The 19480-nt window shown below is 41.4% G+C and overlaps 1 protein-coding gene and 1 non-coding gene across 8 annotated transcripts in view; one reads left to right on the top strand and one right to left on the bottom strand.

Moving 5' to 3' along the window:
- DNM3 (dynamin 3) overlaps positions 1-19480 on the bottom strand; it is a 534866-nt gene that overhangs the window by 332726 nt on the left and 182660 nt on the right. For all 7 annotated transcript variants that reach the window (XM_044266982.1, XM_044266981.1, XM_044266976.1 and 4 more), the window contains exons 5-9: positions 11173-11271; positions 10420-10580; positions 5837-5979; positions 2813-2948; positions 15-82 (exon numbers count right to left, since the gene is read on the bottom strand). In XM_044266982.1, coding sequence (XP_044122917.1) covers positions 15-82; positions 2813-2948; positions 5837-5979; positions 10420-10580; positions 11173-11271 — 607 coding nt within the window. The remainder of the gene's footprint in view (positions 1-14; positions 83-2812; positions 2949-5836; positions 5980-10419; positions 10581-11172; positions 11272-19480) is intronic.
- LOC122918957 lies at positions 6263-6446 on the top strand. Its single transcript, XR_006386731.1, has one exon. It is a non-coding gene; the product is annotated as a U2 spliceosomal RNA (small nuclear RNA).

Below are 19480 nucleotides of genomic sequence, written 5' to 3'. Positions count from 1 at the left end.
TGTGAATCACTTGCCTGATACCATGGATGTTTTTGATTGCGTAGCTTATTTCTCTTCGCAACTCCTTCTCGTTGAACTCCATCTGCAGGTACGAAATGAGCCACAGTCATGACACGTGATTCCTTTGAATAACAATACTGTTGAATATTAAAAAATGACAAGAACTTGACTTCGTTATTAATAAATGGATACTCATGTCTTTCCTAACCTAAACCCAGATGGTCAAAACATCTGTTTATATAAAGTTCAAGGCAACACAGAACATTGGGGATTTCTGGGAGTTTTCGTGTAGTGGATTTTAACTCTATTACAGACAGGCGCGCTGTGCATAAAGGATGCCTTCTGGACATAAATCTGGCCATTCACTTGAAATACACAATTCTCCATTCTTCTGCTGCATGTAGTAAATGTATTCAGAGACAAATGCATAAATAAGAGTGTCGCCTGACATGCAACAGTGGTCCAGCTGTGCTCGGACTAACAATGGCTGTCTTTTCTCTCTGGCCACTTTAACCACCTGCATTCAAGGCCTCTTTACGAGAGGAAATTAATAATATTTTACCAATCCAACGCAGGATGGATGACTGCATAAAAACTTCCCAGAAGTTCTAGGTACTTTAAAGCTATTTGGAATTAGGATCAAAATGTCATGGAGCTTAGACCTAAAAGGGTATCAAGAGCACAGCTGGTTCAGCCCCTGACTTCTGAGATCTGGCCTCTCCAGTACCTCCCCTCTCACACTTCATACTGTAGAACAATTAATTGCTTTAGTTTCCTGCCCACACCCTGGGGGCCACAGCTCAGCTTTTACTGTTCCTCCTTCTTGATCTGGAACAAGCCCAGGCCCCAACACCCTCCCTCAAGCCCCTCCTGCTTGACTAGCTGCTCATCCGTCCAAACCCAGCTCAGAAGCCAGGCTCCCTCACGCACTCAGGCTGGGATTCGGGTCCGTAGGCTGTGTTTCCATAGCACCCTGTGCTGAAATTTATCACTTTACTTAGCACATTTTAATGAAACTATCTGTTTACCCATTCACCTCCCACACCGAGACATAAGCACCCTCCTCTGTATGTGAAGCAAGGAGCAGAGTCCCTAATAGTCCTTGGCCACATAATCGGTAAGCCAACCTAAGCAGAGCAAAAATAAAACTCTACACAAACTCAGCTTTTGCTCAGTTTCCCTCATCTAATAGCCAATAGCCACTAGCATTTGCTGCCGTACAAACCAAAGCCTTAGGAGTCATCTTGAATTTTCTTTCTTGTATCCCCCATATCAATCCAAGCCCTACTGACCCACAGACCCAACCACTGTCTCCATCTTCTCTTCTGGGGCATCTTTACTGTGAAGCTAAAGAAGATTACGGTTCAGGGCTTCTCTCTTAACAGAAACACCTTCCAAGACCCTATGCCTAACTGTGTGTTTGTAATTTTGCATTCTTCTTCTTTAAGTCTGCCCCTCCTGACTGTATAAACTTTAGGGCCCATGGAAAGTGGGTTCACTCCTGCTCTGGCCCTATTGTTTAAATCACCTTGTGTCCCTGAATCAACTCTTGCCCCTCTAGGATCCAGTCTGCAGAGTGTTCTTTTAAAATCATCCACCAAATCAGGCCACAACTTTTCTTAAAACTCCCCTCTAACTTCTCATGAGTACATGTGAACACCTCAGCGAACCGGAAAGGCCCTGCATTAACTGGGCATCCCTGCTCTGAATTCACGGCGTGCCCCTCCCCCCCTTCATCCACTCTGCACCAGCCTCGTCTGTTCTCTGCCCACGGTACAGACGCTTGTGCAGGGCCTCACCCTCGGCTGCTTACCTTGAACGACCCTCTTCCCCAAGGTCCTCACCCCTGACCTCTTCATGCGATTCTGGTCAAACTTTCAATGTCCGCTACTCAGAGGGACCTTGTCTGAAACAGTCTATCAAAAGGCTCACGGGGCGCCTGGGTGGCTAAGTGGGTTAAGCCTCTGCTTTCGGTTCAGGTCATGATCTCAGGGTCCTGGGATCGAGCCCCGCATCGGGCTCTCTGCTCAGCAGGGAGCCTGCTTCCCCACCTCTCTTCCTGCAGCTCTGCCTACTTGTGATATCTCTCTCTCTCTCTCTCTCTCTGCTAAATAAATAAATAAAATCTTTAAAAAAAAAAAAAAACAGTGGCTCACTCAGGGCACCTGGGTGGCACAGACGGTTAAGCATCTGACCCTTGGTTTCAGTTCCAGTCATGATTTCAGGGTCCTGGGATTAAGCCCCTCATGGGACTCTGCGCTCGGCAGGGAGCCTGCTTGAGATTCTCTCTTTGCCTCTTCCTCTGCCCCTCCCACTCCTGCTGTCCCTCTCTCTCTCTCTCTAACAAATAAACCTTAAAAAAAAAAAAAAGAAGTGGTTCACTCAACCCCTCTGGCTAACATTATGTTACATAATGACATTTGGTATTTTCTTACTTTTTCTATTTGTAAAATTCTCTGCCTAACCCCACCAGACAGTGCCTCTGTCTTCATCAGTGGCACCTGGAAGTTTGGCACAGAACAGATATTCAAGAAATATTTTCAAATTAATTAAACATCAAATAAACTTCATAGGAACTCAATTAGCATTTGGTGAAATAATTTGAAATGTTGTTAGACCCCATTAAATAAATAAAACCAGAATCATCAGAAAATACTTCTCTCCTAAATTTCATCACCTGAGCATGAAGATTTTTACTCAAAGACCTATCTGAGTCCTGTATCACTCCCATGACGTTTCACGAAGTTTTAGAGACCAGGACATAGAAATGAAATGAAGTGAAAGGAGGGAAAAAAGAACATTCGGTACAAACCTTTACTATCTCAAAAGGAAAGCGTTCATGGAATATACGATTGATTTTAGCCCCTCCCGAGAGCTCCAGGGTATCTACTTGGTCCCCTGACCCTTCGATTCTCTTCTCGAAGTCCACAGCAAACTGCTGAACCATCCTGTAATTGTGAAAGAGAAGTGAGTTCAAGCTACAGTCACAGGGCTTTGTATCTCTCATTTTAATTTACTACGCGAGCCCTTAGAATCCTTTTCCGAGTGTTCTTAGTGGCACCTACTGGCAGGATGAACAGTGCGCACCATGCAGCGCTCAAAAGTGTAATTATAGGACATACATGTTATTAAGATTTATTTTAGGCAGTTAATTAAAACACATATCATAAGTATCTGTGTCATTCGGTGCATTCTGTCCATTTAGTTGAAACCATAAAGTGGTATTTTAAAATATTTCAATTAGGAATTAAAATTAAACAATGAAACTTGACAGAGAAGAGTCAAAACGCTCCTCGGTTCCTATGAGCTCACACTCGCCTAGTGCGTCACCCCTCCCTCCTGCTCTGCCTGCTTCCCCCCGCCCTGCCCCCAGCATCACGGACAGGCAAACTGGGGACCCCCACCCCCCTCTCCAACTAGCTCTAGCCTTGTTTTTCAATGATTTCTCACAACTGGGTAATAAAACTCCTTAACCCATCACACAAGGGTCTCCGTGGTCTGGCCCTGGATGCTCCGTCTGTCACCCCTCACCCCCGTTCGCCCTCCTCGTTTCAAGCATTACTCATTCCAGGAAGCTTTCCACGGTCCTGTCTGCCACCACTCCTCAGCGCTCCTGGTTCCTTCGGCTCATTTTCCTCGGTCCCCCAGCTTACAGGCAGCGCAGCACTTGGCGGGGTCCATCGCCCTCGGTCCATCACCCTGGTTCCCCGAAGGGCAAGCGCCGCACACTTTATTTTCCTGCTGCCCCCCCCCCCGCCCCGGCCAATATAGGAGAGGTACTCAGTCACTTCAACGAAGGAATGAGTTACCTTAAGGTAGTTGGTAAAAACCAGAGAGATATATAACAGGGAGAAAAGAACTACCTACTTGCATGTCCGACTGCTAGATGTAGAAATTCTAATTTTGGCACGCTGATACTACTTTCAAATTTGAAAGTCAACAGAAAAAAATTCAAACCATCTAAGACTCGTATCTTTTATTCTCTTTCATCAAAATCGTGGATGAATGACAATGGCAAATCAGGCCAGAAAATCCAGAACACAATTTGATATAGTTATGTTTATGCATACACCCATGTTCATCTAATTTTTAACCACCTGAGAAGGTAACATACATGAGAAAGCACCGAAACACTGGGAAATTTTAGGAAATTTACCTCCAGCCTACACTCCAGTCCCCGGCCCCACTGAAACGAGCTGCGAACAATTTCATATTATTCTCTTGTTCTCCTCTTCCGCCTGCTACCCTCCCCCCATATGTTAGGTTCTCCTTTTCTCCTTTTCAGAGGAAAAGTATCTTTTCCTCTGTGAACTCACAACCTTCCTCACCTGTAACTGCTTCCTCGTCTGGCCTCCAACAACAGTTCACACTTCCCAGAAACATAGCGTTTATCAGATTTTAACACAGTTAGCTGCTTATATATCTCCCTTGCTCTACTGTGGCCTCTTCTTGAGGGCAAAAGTCTTAGTTGTTGAATCGCCAGTAGATAGCACAGAGTCAGACGTCAAGCCGAACACAAAGAGATGAGAGGAAGGCAAGAAGAGAGGCAGGCAGAAAGGAGGGAAGAAAGAAAAAAGAAAGGGATGGAGGGAGAGAAGAAGGAGCTGATCGGCCCCCCTGCTAGGGAAGAATCCAGATGTGGAAAATTCTGTAATCTGAATCCAATGGAGTCACAGAGGCAAGCCTAGTATTTGTAAGGAGAGTGGTTTCAGTTGGATGTTACGATGATGACCTAGGACCTAAACAGAAATAGCTTTCTTTTCTCTGTAACTTGAAGAGTTTTTATAGGAGCTTAACCAAAGCCAAGAATAAAAAGGAAAAGATAAACTAGGAAAGAGTTGAATCCAAGAAAAAACCCTTTTCTCTGTAGGATTCTATATTTTTAAATGGGAAACATTAGATATTACATTGAATTTTTACTTAAATAATTTGAGCATTTAGAAATAGCTCCACAAAGAAAGGAATTTTGTCATGTATTTTGAACACCAAATTAAGGGCATCTTGATTGCAAGGCTGTACAGGAAGAAAGGGACAGCAAGAGATGGGAAGCATCATCTTTGGAAATGGACTTAGGGCGTCCCAGAATATCAGCTGGGCAGAGGGTCTTTGGTTTGAGAGGGACGGAGGTGAGTTGCAGGACAGGGATGGGACAGATGGAGCTGGGGGGGGATGAAAAATGGAAGAGACATAAAAGATAGAGGGAGCTGGCAATTCTCTACCAACTCTGCTGTCCTACCCAGGACCGCTCAGGGACACAGTGGAGTAAAAAGACACTTGGCAGTTCTCACATTACTGTTTTTAAAGAGCTACATTAAAATCATTACCAAAAAGGGTAAAAGATACTTAAATGTGGCTTTACTGTCCATACTTTAATTATTAAAGCCTTGGGTCTCATTCCACTGAAAAATGTACACAGCTAAATCACATGAAATAATAGACGTAAGAAGATAGTAAGTACGAATGACATCTGTAAAACAGTTGTACAAGACAGACAACATGTTCGACAAGAGTTTCATCTACTTCTAAAGACTAAGGGCAAACACCCTGCTGAGTTATCACTATGGCTTTGACTCGTTTACGGAATCCAATGATACAAGCACAAGGAAACTGGGCATGGGGATGGACAGTTGGTTCGGTCTATGGTAACAGAGTAAGACTAACAATGATTCTTCAAGAACACAAAAGCCTTGGGGCTGCTATGTAACACACAAAGTCTTGTACACCTTACTTGCTTCTTCTGTTAAACCTAGAAAACAGCACGACAAAGAGACGGAGGCCAAGCAAACAGAAGAATTCGTTTCAGGCGTGGAGCAAGGGGAGGGCAAGAGGGACTCACTGCAGCAAAGCCTTGGTCTTCCTGGTGGGGTCTTCCGGCTTGAAGTTCTTGTAGGCTTCCACTTCATGCTCGATGGACAGCAGCTGTCCCTGCAGTTTGTTCCTGAAGTTTGGGAGGGTGTCCCGAATGTGGTTGGTAAGTTGCTAAATAAAACAAAACAGAATTGTATAGCTATAACAGATTATTTTGACCTTCCTTGTTTTCCTAATGTTTAAAACTTAGAAATCATGCATGTGTACACATTTGAGAATGACTATGTAGGTCAATCATGAGAAGGAACCCCGGCTCTCTCCCGGCCTTAGGGAGATGCTCCAAACTCCTTCAAATGAGGCCCCTTGCTTGGGCTACCCCTTCATGCCGGGCTGGAAATACCCTGTCAAAATGCACTGACGTTATCAGAGGCTGCCTAATAACACTAAGGAGGGACCAAGTTCTCGGCCTTTTGGCTAAGATCAAGTGTAGTATCTGTTCTTATCAGTTTGATTACCTAGACTGCAGAAGGGAGCCTTGGGTTAGAATGCGGTTAGAAATGCAGAAGCTGGAGTTACAGGTGCTGCTGGACGTTTCGGAACCCAAAACTAGTGGAACTTGTAGGTATGTGGCACCTACTCATGTCCCCTCCATTCTGCAGCTCAGACGGGCGCTTCTGCTTGCCCCGCCTCTCGGCCCTAGTCCAGCGGTAGTGCCTCACTGGCTTACGACTTCAGGAGGGTGCGCTTGAAAGCTCCCTGACCAGCGAAGGAAAGCTCGCTCTCTCGCTCACTCTGCTCTGGACATCTCTACTTTACCATCCACTTGGCAATTCCCCTGAGGTCGTCTGCTGGCACGTCAAGCTCAGCAGAATGAAAAATTCTCCAAGAGACTGTCTATGAGTACATGCTTAATTAAGAACAAAGGTGGATGTAAACCCAGATTGGCTCGCTCTCTGCCTTATGTTCTTTCTATCACAATTCAGTTAAACAAAAGTCTGAACTAAAAGAGAAAAAAAAAAATGGGCGCCTGGGTGGCTCAGTAGGTTAAGCCTCTGCCTTCGGCTCAGGTCATGATCTCAGGGTCCTGGGATTGAGCCCCACAGCGGGCTCTCTGCTCAGCGGGAAGCCTGCTTCCCCTTCTCTCTCTGCCTGCCTCCCTGCCTACTTGTGATTTCTCTGTGTGTCAAATAAGTAAAATCTTTTAAAAAGAGAGGGAGAGAAAGAAAGAAAGAATAAAAAAGTTAATCTTCTTAAACTGGTTAAGGAGTAAACTTGAATCAAAAGAAGGAGAATGTAAAACTTCACAGAAATACATGAAAAGGAATCATAAGTTAAAAGGGGAATAAAAACCCAGACTGACTGCAGAAATCATTCTAAATCACTTTTGTGTTTACTGGAGGTTACCTGACTATATCTATTCTGCACAGTTATTTAAATGTAATAGTTCACAACTCTATTAGACCTTTGCCCACAGTTAAGACTTATGTTACTTCCCAGCATGCTGTTATGGCTCTGAAGCAGGAAACAAAAGCTTGGGGAGGACGGCATCCCCAGCATCAACCTCACAAACCCCCAAGTTGAAGAGCAACAGTGACCATGAGAAACCAGCGGCTACCTGTCCGCCATGTAAGTGGTAAATGATAAAAACACATGGTTTCCACCTTTTGCTTCTCAGGTATCTCAATAGCAAAAGCAACACTGTGGGCCACTCTTGGCTTTCTGAAACAGTTTTTTCCTTGGCTTTTGTGACCCTAGCTCCTCTCATTTTTCTCCTAACCTTTCAGATAAACCTTGTAGATCTCCTTTGCCTAGCCATCCCCCTCCACCAGACCTATAAATAACGATATTCCTTGAATCTGAGTCTTAACCTTCTTCTTTGTTCACTCTCTGTTCCTCCTGAAGTAACCTATTCCACTCATGGCTTTAGTAAATATTCAATTGCCTGTGGCTACCAATGTGTTATCTACAGACGAGACTTATCCTTCCAGCAGGCGCACATATTAGACCATGGACTTGACTCCTCTTAGATGTGCCAGTGAAACCTCAGCCTCAGCAAGTCTGAAATCAAACACCTAATCTTGCTTTCGGGATTCTCCATCTCGGGGACTTCATAACAATACGGGAGCTTGGAACGTATCCTTGACTTCACGTCTCCATCACCCACCCGAGTTAATCTACCACCAAGTTTTTGATTTTTCCTAAACATTTCTCAATTCTGGTTTTTTTCATCTTCACTGGCCCTAATCAAGACCAAGCTACCATCATTTCCTTTGACTCCTAATTTCTCATGTCTGATCTTCTTATCTGGAACCACCATCATCATTTTTAATCCACAGCTATGATTGTGTAATTCCCCTACTCAGATGCCTTAAATGACTCACTCCCCACTACTCTTAGGATAAGAACAAAAATCCTTAACTTGCCTACATATATTACAAGATCCAGCCTCTGCCTACTTCTCCAAATTCATCTCATATCTCACTCCCTCATTCACTGCCCTCCAGCCATCATGACTCAAAAATGTCATGTTCTATTCCAGTTTTCACGATAGAAACTGTCCCTCAGGGCCAGAGGTATCAGTGCACATTGAATCAACCATGAAAGTACCCTAGTTTCAAACAGCATGAGGTCCCTGAAGCAATAAAAAAGAAACTGATTATCCAAGAAACGAGAGCTCTTCAGTACAAAATCCATTCAGTTTTCAGTCAACCAGAATCCAGTCATTTCATAATTTAGGGGTCATCTGTATAACCAAATGGCCAGTCACATTCTTTCTACTTTTCTAGTATTCACAACCTAATTTATTTCCATCTCTATCTTCCTAATCATCTTAGTGATTTTTCCCTAAGAATTTTTCAGTTTGTGTTTTTCTTAGACCCATACAGGCATGAAAGCAGTAATCAACAAAACTACATGTATTGGTAGAATAGTACGGTCTTCGTGTGGCAAACCAGTGTTCCTTCTCTAAAATATGTTCATGTTTGTGAAAGGACACAACCATAGCACCATCTCATGGCTTTTAAATACTCCCCTACCCTTAACTAAAAAGAACGAACTTGGAAGGTGTGTGCACTGGTGAGTGCTGTGAAGTGTGTAAACCTGGCGATTCACAGACCTGTACCCCTGGGGCTAATAATACATTATATGTTAATAAAAATTATTTAAAATTTAAATTAAAAATTAAAAACAAATAAAGAAAGAAAAGAAAAAAAAAAGAACAAACTTTACATGTCTGCATTATGTCACTTAAAATAGAAGTATACCCCTGCTTTCTTACTTTCTAAAACTTCTTCCATTGCTCTGCCTAAAGGGTTCAGGTCCAATGTCACAAGTAGCCTGCTATGTTGTTAGTCTCTACTGATACCTTCTAGGAGCAAACAATCAGGACATTCAATACCGATCTGATTGGTTGACTGTTAAAGTTTATAAATAAAAGCTAAAGCATATCTTATGATTCTATTTGTGAGAAAAGCTGTTCACCACATGAGTCAATATGATCACAACTCAGGGAGTGGCCCGACATACCCTGAGGATGATGCTTAACTTCCCTAGGAGATGGAAAATATGTAGCCAAGTAAGGGCACTGGGGTTTTATTCAAGAAGGGTGTAAGTGCACGGAATGTGAGAAGATGGAGGCCCAGGTCTATCCATGTGGGGAAAGGGGTTAGCTGGAAAAAACTTAGATGAATGGAGACCAATGACTGCTTATAAGGCTTTGTTATTTTAAAAAATTTAAATGAAGGAACAAATTGATTCTAAACAAAACCATAAAGAAATTTTAAAAAGAAATCTAACCTAAACATTACAGATTGACATTTTCAAAACAGATCCCAAGAAATCAAACTTTCAGAGATGTACAACGATAATTTCTTTTTTTTTAAAGATTATTTATTTATTTATTTGAATGAGAGAGAGAGACAGCTAGAGACAGAACACAAGCAGGAGGAATAGGAGAGGGAGAAACAGGCTCCCCATTGAGCAGGGAGCCCAACTTGGGGCTCAATCCAGGACCTTGGGATCACAACCTGAGCCGAAGGCAGATGCTTAGCAACTGGGCCACCCAGTCGCCCCTAATTACTTTCTTTCTTTTTTTTTTCCATGATTTTTAAAAGGATTTTATTTATTTATTTGATGGATGGAGAGAGATCACAAGTAGGCAGAGGCAGGCAGAGAGAGAGAGGGAGGCAGGCTCCTCCCTGAGCAGAGAGCCCGACGGGGGGTTCGATCCCAGAACCCTGGGATCATGACCTGAGCCGAAGGCAGAGGCTTTAGCACACTGAGCCACCCAGGCGCCTCCAGGCACCCCTAATTTCTTAAGATGACTACATCTTGTGAATAAAATGGGTGCTGATACATACACCCTTATTCACTGTTCTTAAAGAAGTGTATTTCTGCTCTGAGCAGTGTACTTTCAGTATCATTAAATAGATTCTGCTCACTGAGAATAGTAACTAAGTGTGCAACTAAGTACTCACATTCACTTTTTAATTCCTATCATTTAAGCAGAATGTCTTAATTTGGAAACAATTAATATTAAAATGAGACATATGAATTCCAACAGTCCCTTCCACATTTCATAATTGTTCCTGTTGCTCGAGAAAACGTCTTTACCTGATTAAGGACCTTCTGCAGGTGTGGGGTCCCCATCCGATCAGCAATATGTCGGTAAGCCGGGTGCGAGAGAAAAAACTTCCTTTCGGCCAACATGGCAGCCTTAATGTCCTTCTTCCCATCTATATCCTTCTGGCTTCTGTTGACCACGCCCACATAACCTGAAACGGAGCACATACAATGTGGTTTGGGACACTTGTTCATTTTGGGCAGATTTCAAGGCTCTCAAACAGGCTGAGAAAAAAAGCAGACTTATTTGTAAGGGCTGAAGAACTGAACCCTTTACAAAACAGAGTGAGACGTCGGTATTTAACAAAGGCCGGCTGAGGTGAGGTGAGGTGGCTAACGACACTTTAACAGTAACACATGAATGTCTCCTGCCCTAAAAAGCTCTGTGCACTTGAATATAGGGTGTCCCCCCGCAGTATTGTTATATGGAGGGCAAGTGAGTAAGTCACGCTTGGAATAGCACAGGGTACATTCATGTAGTCGATGATGCGTATTTATACCCTCCTTCAAACTCCTTCCTTTTCCTGTTTTCTTATTCCTGTTATTTTAAGGAAGAATTCTCCCTTTGGTCATTTTTAATATACCATTTGGGAACATTATGCCATTCCCGAAAAAGTGGAATTAATCATAAATACATTCCCCACAGCTGGAAGACATAAAACCCAGCTTCCCATCGGTCTCCCAGTTGTTTCTCTGCCACGTCATCGAAGGAGTAGGAGTCCCGTACGGGATGCAATACGTTACCCCTGCGGAGAGGCAGCAGCTTATTCTCTAGAACGTCCCTGGCATCTGTTCCTTCATCCATAAGATCCAGTTTGGTGATGACGCCGATGGTTCTCAACCCTGCATGGAAAACAAACTCAGCATTACACAGCTTGTAGAAGACGAACCAATTTTAGAGACATGCACGTCCCAATGCTAAACGCAGGCACTCATATTTCTGCCATTGTTTTGTTCTTCTCAGTCTTACTTTGTTTCCTAGTCCACTGCTACCCCAGTCTGGTGGACTCTGACAGGGTGAGAAGGAGAGTTGTAGCATCCATAAGGTGACTTTCACTTCCGGAGAGAAAATAACAAAGAGGTGTATCACCACCGTAATTCTAAATACATGCATTTATTTTTGTAGCACGTGTTCATGGAAATTATACACATCACATTTTCCTCCAAGGTACTGGACACAATGTGGGTGCTTTAATTTTTTTATGTATTACCTTATTGTAAATAAATAAACAAGCAAGACCAATGAAGAGAGTGTATTATAAACCAAAGCTTATTAATGATTCAGTTCTAAGCCCCTGACAAACAAATAAGAAGAAACTTAGGCATATGATAGTGTCATCCCCAAAAATAAAGTTTCAAGTCTTACAGTATTCATTGTTCATTAGAAAAAGATAAATGACTTAATTAAGGAACGAAGACCAAACGAAGAATCCTGGTGTGTGGATTCTAGTCTCAAGACAAGTCACTTAACCCTCTTTCTCTGGGTCTCAGTTTTCCTATCTGTAATATAAAGAGTTGGAGACCATAGTCACCAAGATACCTTTCAGTAATAAAACTATATAAAGACCCAGACATTTTATGTAACATATCAGATACCTCGCCTTTGTCCACTGTTTTCTGTACTAGATGAAATGAACAATATTTGCCTAGTGATTCATATTTTTAAGTGTATTTCTTTGGACATGATAAATTAAACACACACCTTTATCTTTTTACCTGAAACCACTCTAAAATGGCTAATATTTATTAGGTCAGCTATGGTTTTTGCATGCTTTATGTCTCTTAAATCATTTGCTCTTAAAAGGACTCCAACTACTTTTTTTAAGATGAGGAAACTGAGACAGAAAGAGAGATTAAGTAGTTTTCCCAGGATCATACAAGGGGTGGGTCTAGACGTCCAGAGCCCATGCTTTTCACCAATATACTGCTTCTTGCAATAAAAAGAATTTTAAAAATAAAAAAGGTTTAATGCAAGAAAGCCAAACAAAATGGGAGGACGGAAGAAAAACGCTGAGACTATAAGCTCAGCGGTATAACCGCCAACTAAATTGATAGACTAGAGAGAGAGGAAAACTGCATTCAAGAAAGCCAACAACCAAAGCCCACAAGCGGGGTGATTTCCATCACAGCCTCTCGGAAAGGTTCAGGGACACCGATAGCTCTGACAATATGGGCGGTAGTGGGGGCAGTTGAGGCTGACAACAAGATCGCCGGGCGAAAGCAGTGAGATTTCTGTGGATAACATCACTAGGAGCCGACCCGGCTCAACCTGGCAGGAGAGCACACAGTCTATTCTCTGGAAACACAGAACTATGGAAAACTGCCCTAATGGGCACCTGGCCCCGTGAGAGGGCATCAGGTATTAAAAGAGGGTGATTATGAAATCCCACGTACTGAATGGAAAGACCTCTCTGCCCAGTCCAGTTTAAGAAAACGCTGGCTGGTAGAATTTAACCTCCCAAGCAGGAGATTGCAAGAATTCTGTCTGGGCTTATTAACCATTATTAGAGGAAAACGCAGATATTAAAATTCAGAGGAACTCCAATTAAGACAGTCCAATAAATCATCCTACTGTGAAGCCTGTAACTCATTTAGTCAAGCACACCCACATAGAGTTTCCTCTTAACATTTCACTTTTAAATATAAATCAGTAAGTATAGGTTACCAACTGTTATCATGCAAAATTATTATGATATTAATATAATATAAATATTATTGACTATATTCCCTATAAGTGACTTATTTATTTTAGCATACTGAGATGTATATAATTGTAGAATGACTATGTTGTATACCTGAAGCTAATACAATATTGTGTGTCAACTACACTTCAATAAACAATAAAAATTTAAAAAATTATTTGAAATGTGAATGGATAGCCAAGAAGAGTCTCTGAGACAAAAACAAATAAATATTGTAAAACAGAACTGAAGAAACAAAGATAATACAAAACATAGAAGAAGGGCGCCTGGGTGGCTCAGTGGGTTAAGCTGCTGCCTTCGGCTCAGGTCATGATCTCAGGGTCCTGGGATCGAGTCCCGCATCAGGCTCTCTGCTCAGCAGGGAGCCTGCTTCCTTCTCTCTCTGCCTGTCTCCCTGCCTACTTGTGATCTCTCTCTCTGTCAAATAAATAAATAAATAAATAATCTTTAAAAAAAAAAAACATAGAAGAAAACTTTATTATTTTTATTAATATCCTCAGAGAGAAATGAGAGGTCACTGCATCCATAGAACAAGAAAAGAATGTCATAAAAGGAAACATTCCAACAAAAGGAATTCTCACTAACAAAATATGAGAGTAGAAATTTTTAAAAAAATATTAGTAGAATGGCTGGAGTACAAAGTTAGAAACTCTTCTGCAAAACAAAAGAAATAGAAGTAAATAATAGAAAAGGAAAACTTGCTTAAATAAACTAGACAAATAGGGGCACCTGGGTAGTTCAGTTGGTTAAGCATCCAACTTTTGGTTTGGGCTCAGGTCATGACCTTGGAGTTGTGAGATCCAGCCCTGTGTTGGGCTCTGTACCCAGTACAGAGTCTACTTGAGATTCTGTTTCTCCCTGTCCCTCTCCCCATCCCCTGCTTTCTATCTCACTCTCTCTTTCTCTCAAATAAATAAATCTTTAAAAAATAATAATAATAACTAGAGGGGCGCCTGGGTGGCTCAGTGGGTTAAAGCCTCTGCCTTAGGCTCAGGCCATGGTCCCAGGGTCCTGGGATCGAGCCCCACATCAGGCTCTCTGCTTGGCAGGGAGCCTGCTTCCTCCCCTCTTTCTGCCTGCTTCTCTGCCTACTTGTGATCTCTGTCAAATAAATAAATAAAATCTTATTAAAAAAAGAAAAAGAAAGAAAGAAAGAAAAGCCTTTGGGACTGATTTTTAAGCTGCGTATGTTTATAATATTAATAAAAATAAAAGTTAAATTTTAAAAGCATTTTCTTTACTACTTCTTTATTTCTACAAAGGCAGAGAAATCTATGATTGATGGTATACCAGAAATAGCAAAGAAGATTATTTTCTTTTCATGTTAATTATACAAATAGGCAGCTTAAAATAATCAATGAACTCCTGCTGGCATACTGGAGGCCTACACTGACGAATCTCAAAAAGCCATTGCCTAAGCGATTCAAAGGAAACATGTTTTAAAAGCACCTCACTAGTAACCTAGAGACTCAGCTAAAGTTAATAACAGAGACCATGTACTGAGTGCTGACTAGGTACAGGAGTAGACGTGAGACAGCTCCACGAGATGGGTACTGCTATTTTCTCAATTATGTGGATCAGGAAAATGAGATTTACAGAGGAAAACATGCTTCCCTAAAAGCACAGCCTGTAGGGTGTGGAATCCAGGCAACGTAATTCCATTTTTAATCCCTATATTTTTCTGCCACCCAATCTCAGCTAGACTCTACAAGTGATGAGGTCTGTTATTTGGCAAGTCAGTTACATCTTCTGGGCCTGTTGATCCACATATAGAACCAAAAGATTAACTGGATGTCTCTTTTGAGTCCAGAATTCTAAAAAAGAAAACAACTTCCAGATTTAGAAGAGGTTTTATACAATAATAAGTAAAGAGTAATTTAATAAAATTCTTGTCCTCCAACTAAAAGGAAAAGAAAAATAAATCAAGAGCTAATAAATAATGTGTGATACTGTGTTTCAATTATGTTTCTTAGTAAAGAATGACCATAATGATGAGTGCTAATAAATCCCAACAATGACCTTGAAAAGACATAGGAGGCACGTCCAAACTGATTCTGACATAGCATAGAGACTAACAGCACTCACTCAAGGATCAGATTGTTTGGGTTCAAACCCATCAGTACCCCTTATTAGTTCCAAGATATTAGTTTCCTCAACAGGGGATGACAGGGTGGCTCAGTTGGTTAAGCCTCTGCCATTGGCTCAGGTCATGGTCCCAGGTCCTGGGATGGAGACACACATTGGGCTTCTTGCTCAGCAGGGAACCTGCTTCTCCCTCTACCTGTCATTCCCAGTGCTTGTGCCTTTTCTCTCTCTCTCTCTCTGACAACTAACTAAATAAAAATCTTTAATTTTCTCATCAGGTATAACCACATCAATAGGGTAATCATCGTCACAGTTTATATTTGATGTCTGGGATAATTATTAACTGCATTCTCTTTAACTCTCGAAAGACTTCCAACAGGAGAATAATTTATATGTTCACTTTAATTCATCGATACAATGAGAAAATAATAAACCTGTGTTTTAAAATTAAATAACAGAACTTCCACTTTCTGGTGTAACATGTAATAAGAGTTGAAGTTACCCATGTCTTAACAAGCGGACAACTGAAAAAATCAACAATCCTTCTTAGATTCTTCAAAGAAGTATGGTTACAGGACAAACCTCTGCTCCCCAAATTTGTATAGGCAGATAGGTAAATTCAGGGAATCACAATTTATGGAAGCCGAAACACACAAGCAAGAATTCCTATGGGAACCAGTGCCTGAGCAGGAAAATCTAAACTGTAATTGATGAATTTCTAGAAACTTAGTAAATTAAAAAGTCTAGCCGGTCCAAGTCATAGGAAGCATCCATTTTCTTATGGGTTTGGTCTCCAGGAGCTCACCCAGGTTCTCACAGTGAATATCTGAGAAAAAAATCCCTTTGTGCCTCAGACAGGGTAGAAAACAAACAACCTGATTTAAAAATGGGTAAAACATCTGAGCAGGCACCTTGCTAAAAAAGATGTACAGATGGTTAAGTATGTATATGAAAAGGTGTTCCAGGGGTGCCTGGGTGGCTCAGTGGGTTAAAGCCTCTGCCTTTGGCTCAAGTCATGATCCCAGGGTTCTGGGATCAAGCCCCGTAATGGGCTCTCTGCTCAGCAGGGAGCCTGCTCCACCCCCCCCCCGCCTCTCTCTCTGCCTACTTGTGATCTCTGTCTGCCAAATAAATAAATAAAATCTTCAAAAAAAAAAAAAAGAAAAGAAAAGTGTTCCACATTATTGTTCAATAGGGAACTGCAAATTAAAATAATAGTGAGATATCACTGAACACCTATTAAAATTGCCAAAGTCCAAAACTGACAACATCAAAGGCAGCAAGGTTATGGAGTACCAAGAAGACCCATTCATTGGTACTGAGAATGCAAAACAGTACAGACATTTTGGAAAACAGTGTCTTATAAAATTAAATATACTCTTACCACGTGATACAGTTAATTGTACTCTGGTATTTACTCAAAGGAATTGAAAACATATCTATACAAAAATTTGCACACAGACGTTTACAGCAGATTTACTTATAACTGGGAAGCAACCAAGATGTCCTTCTTTACATAAACAGATAAATAAAACTGCAGCACAACCAGATAATGGAACATTATTCAGTGCTGAAAAGAAACGAGCTATCAAGCCATAAAAAGACAGGGAGGAACTTTAAGTTCATATTGCTAAGTGAAAGAGGTCAATCTGAAAAAGCTACAAAGTTTATTCTAGAAAAGGCAAAACACAAAACACAAAAAAATGGAGACAGTAAAAAGCTTAGTGGTTGCAGAGGTTACGGGAGGCAAGGATAAAAAGGTGGAGTACAGGGGCGCCTGGGTGGCTCAGTGGGTTAAGCCTCTGCCTTCGGCTCGGGTTATGATCCCAGGGTCCTGGGATCAAGCCCCACATGGGGCTCTCTGCTCAGCAGGGAGCCTGCTTCCTCCTCTGTCTCTGCCTGCCTCTCTGCCTACTTGTGATCTTCGTCTGTCAAATGAATAAATAAAATCTTTAAAAAAAAAAGTGGGGTACAGAGCATTTTCAGGGCAGTGAAAACTATTCTATGTGGGGGACGCCTGGGTGGCTCAGTGGGTTAAGCAGCTGCCTTTGGCTCAGGTCATGATTCCAGGGTCCTGGGATCGAGTCCCACATTGGGCTCTTGCTCGGCAGGGAGCCTGCTTCTCCCTCTGCCTCTGCCGGCCTCTTTGTCTGCCTGTGCTCGCTCTCTCTCTCCCTCTGTCTCTGACAAATAAATAAATAAAATCTTTAAAAAAAAAAAACAACTATTCTATGTGGTATCACAATGGTGGATACATAACATTCTACATCTCTCAAAACCCACAGAATATATATCACCAAAAGTGAACCCTAATGTCAACTATGAACTTTGAGTAATAGTGATACATCAGTTCTAGGTTCATCGATTATAAAAAATGTACCAATCTGGTGTGGGATGTTAATAGTTGGGGAAGTTGTGCATGTGGGGTTGGAATATATATGGGAACTCTCTATACTTTCCACTTAAGCTAGCTCTAAAAAATTAAAATCTATTAATTAAAGACAATTAAATAACATTACACATGTAAAGTACTTGGTACATTGCAAACACCCAGTAAATGACCGTTAGGATCTCACTAGCTTTGATTCTCACCACGCCTCCCACTCTACTCCACTCCTAAACTCCAGTAACACCCAACGTGTTGTACTTCTCCATGTGTTCACTCGTTCTTGGGCTCTTTATCTTTGTAACAATGCTACTCAACTCTAAATATCCTTTCCTTCCCCCCCCTTTTTTAAAGATTTTATTTATTTATTTGACAGGCAGAAATTACAGTAGGCAGAAAGGCAGGGAGAGAGACAGGGAGGAAGCAGACTCCCCGCTGAGCAGAGAGCCCGATGTGGGGCTCGATCCCAGGTCCCTGAGATCACGACCTGAGCCGAAGGTGGAGGCCTAACCCACTGAGCCACCCAGGCCCCCCCCTTTTCTTAATCAACCCAGACTCATTCTTCCTTTTTTTCATAATTTTATTTTCATCATGACAAGTATACTCTTTAATACCCATACGCTATTTCACTCATCCCTCCACCGACTTTCCCTCTGGAAACCATCAGTTTGTTTTCTATAGATAAGAGTTGGTTCTTGGTTTCTCTCTCTTTTTCCTTTGCTCCTTTGTTTTGTTCCTTAATTCCACATATGAGTGTGATTGTGTGGCATTTGTGTTTCTCTGACTGACTTGATCACTCAGCATTATACTCTACCTCTATCCATGTTATTACAAGTGTCAAGATTGCATTCCTTTTTATAACTGGTTAATACCCCATTGTATATACACCACATCTTCTTTATCCATTCATCTATCAGTGGACACTTGGGTTGCTTCCATAGTTTAGCTGTTGGAAATAACATCACAAAAAATACAGGGGTGCATGTATCCCTTTAAAGTAATGTTTTCATCTTTTGGGAGGATAAGCACTGAGTAGTGAAATTACTATATCTTAGCGTGGTTCTATTTTTAATTTTTTGAGGAAAATTTATGCTATTTTTCACAGTGGCTGCACCAGTTTGTATTCCCAAAAACAGTGCACAAGAGTTCTTTTTCTCCACATCCTCACTGACACTTTGTTTCTTCTTTGTGATTTTAGCCTTTCTGACAGGTGTTGAGGTGAAAACTCATTGTAATTTTCATTTCCCTGATGATGAATGATGTTGAATATCTTTTCCTGTGTCTGTTGGCCATTTGTGTATCTTCTTTGGAGAACTGTCTGTTCATGTCTTTCGTCCATTTTTTAATTGGATTATTTGTTTTCTGGGTATTGAGTTGTATCTGTTCTTTATATATTTTGGATACTAACCCTTTATCAGATATGTCATTTGCAAATATCCTCTCCCATTCACTAGCCTTATTTTTAGTTTTGTTGATTATCTCCTTTGTTGTGCAGAAATTTTATTTTGATACAGTACTAAGAGTTTATTTTTGTATTTCTATCCCTTGCCTCAGGAGACATATCAAAAATTTGACTCTGACAGTCAATGTCAGAGAGAACACTGCCTGTGCTCCCTTCAAGGATTTTTATGGTTTCAAGTCTTTAAACCTTTTGGAATTTATTTTTGTGTATGGTGAAAGAAAATGGTCCAGCTTCATTCTTTTGCATGTGGTTGTCCTAACACCATCTCTTGAAGAAACTGTCTTTTTCTGATTGTATATTCATTTCTCCTTTATCGAAGATTAATTGACCATAAAATTGTAGATTTGTTTCTGGGTTTTCTGTTCTACTCCATTAATCTATGTGTCTGCTTTTATGCCAGTACCACACTCTTTCAAT

This window comes from Neovison vison, chromosome 10, assembly GCF_020171115.1.
Source record: "Neovison vison isolate M4711 chromosome 10, ASM_NN_V1, whole genome shotgun sequence".
In the NCBI taxonomy this organism is placed as follows: Eukaryota; Metazoa; Chordata; class Mammalia; order Carnivora; family Mustelidae; genus Neogale; species Neogale vison.
This window is presented reverse-complemented; position numbering and strand designations above follow the sequence as displayed.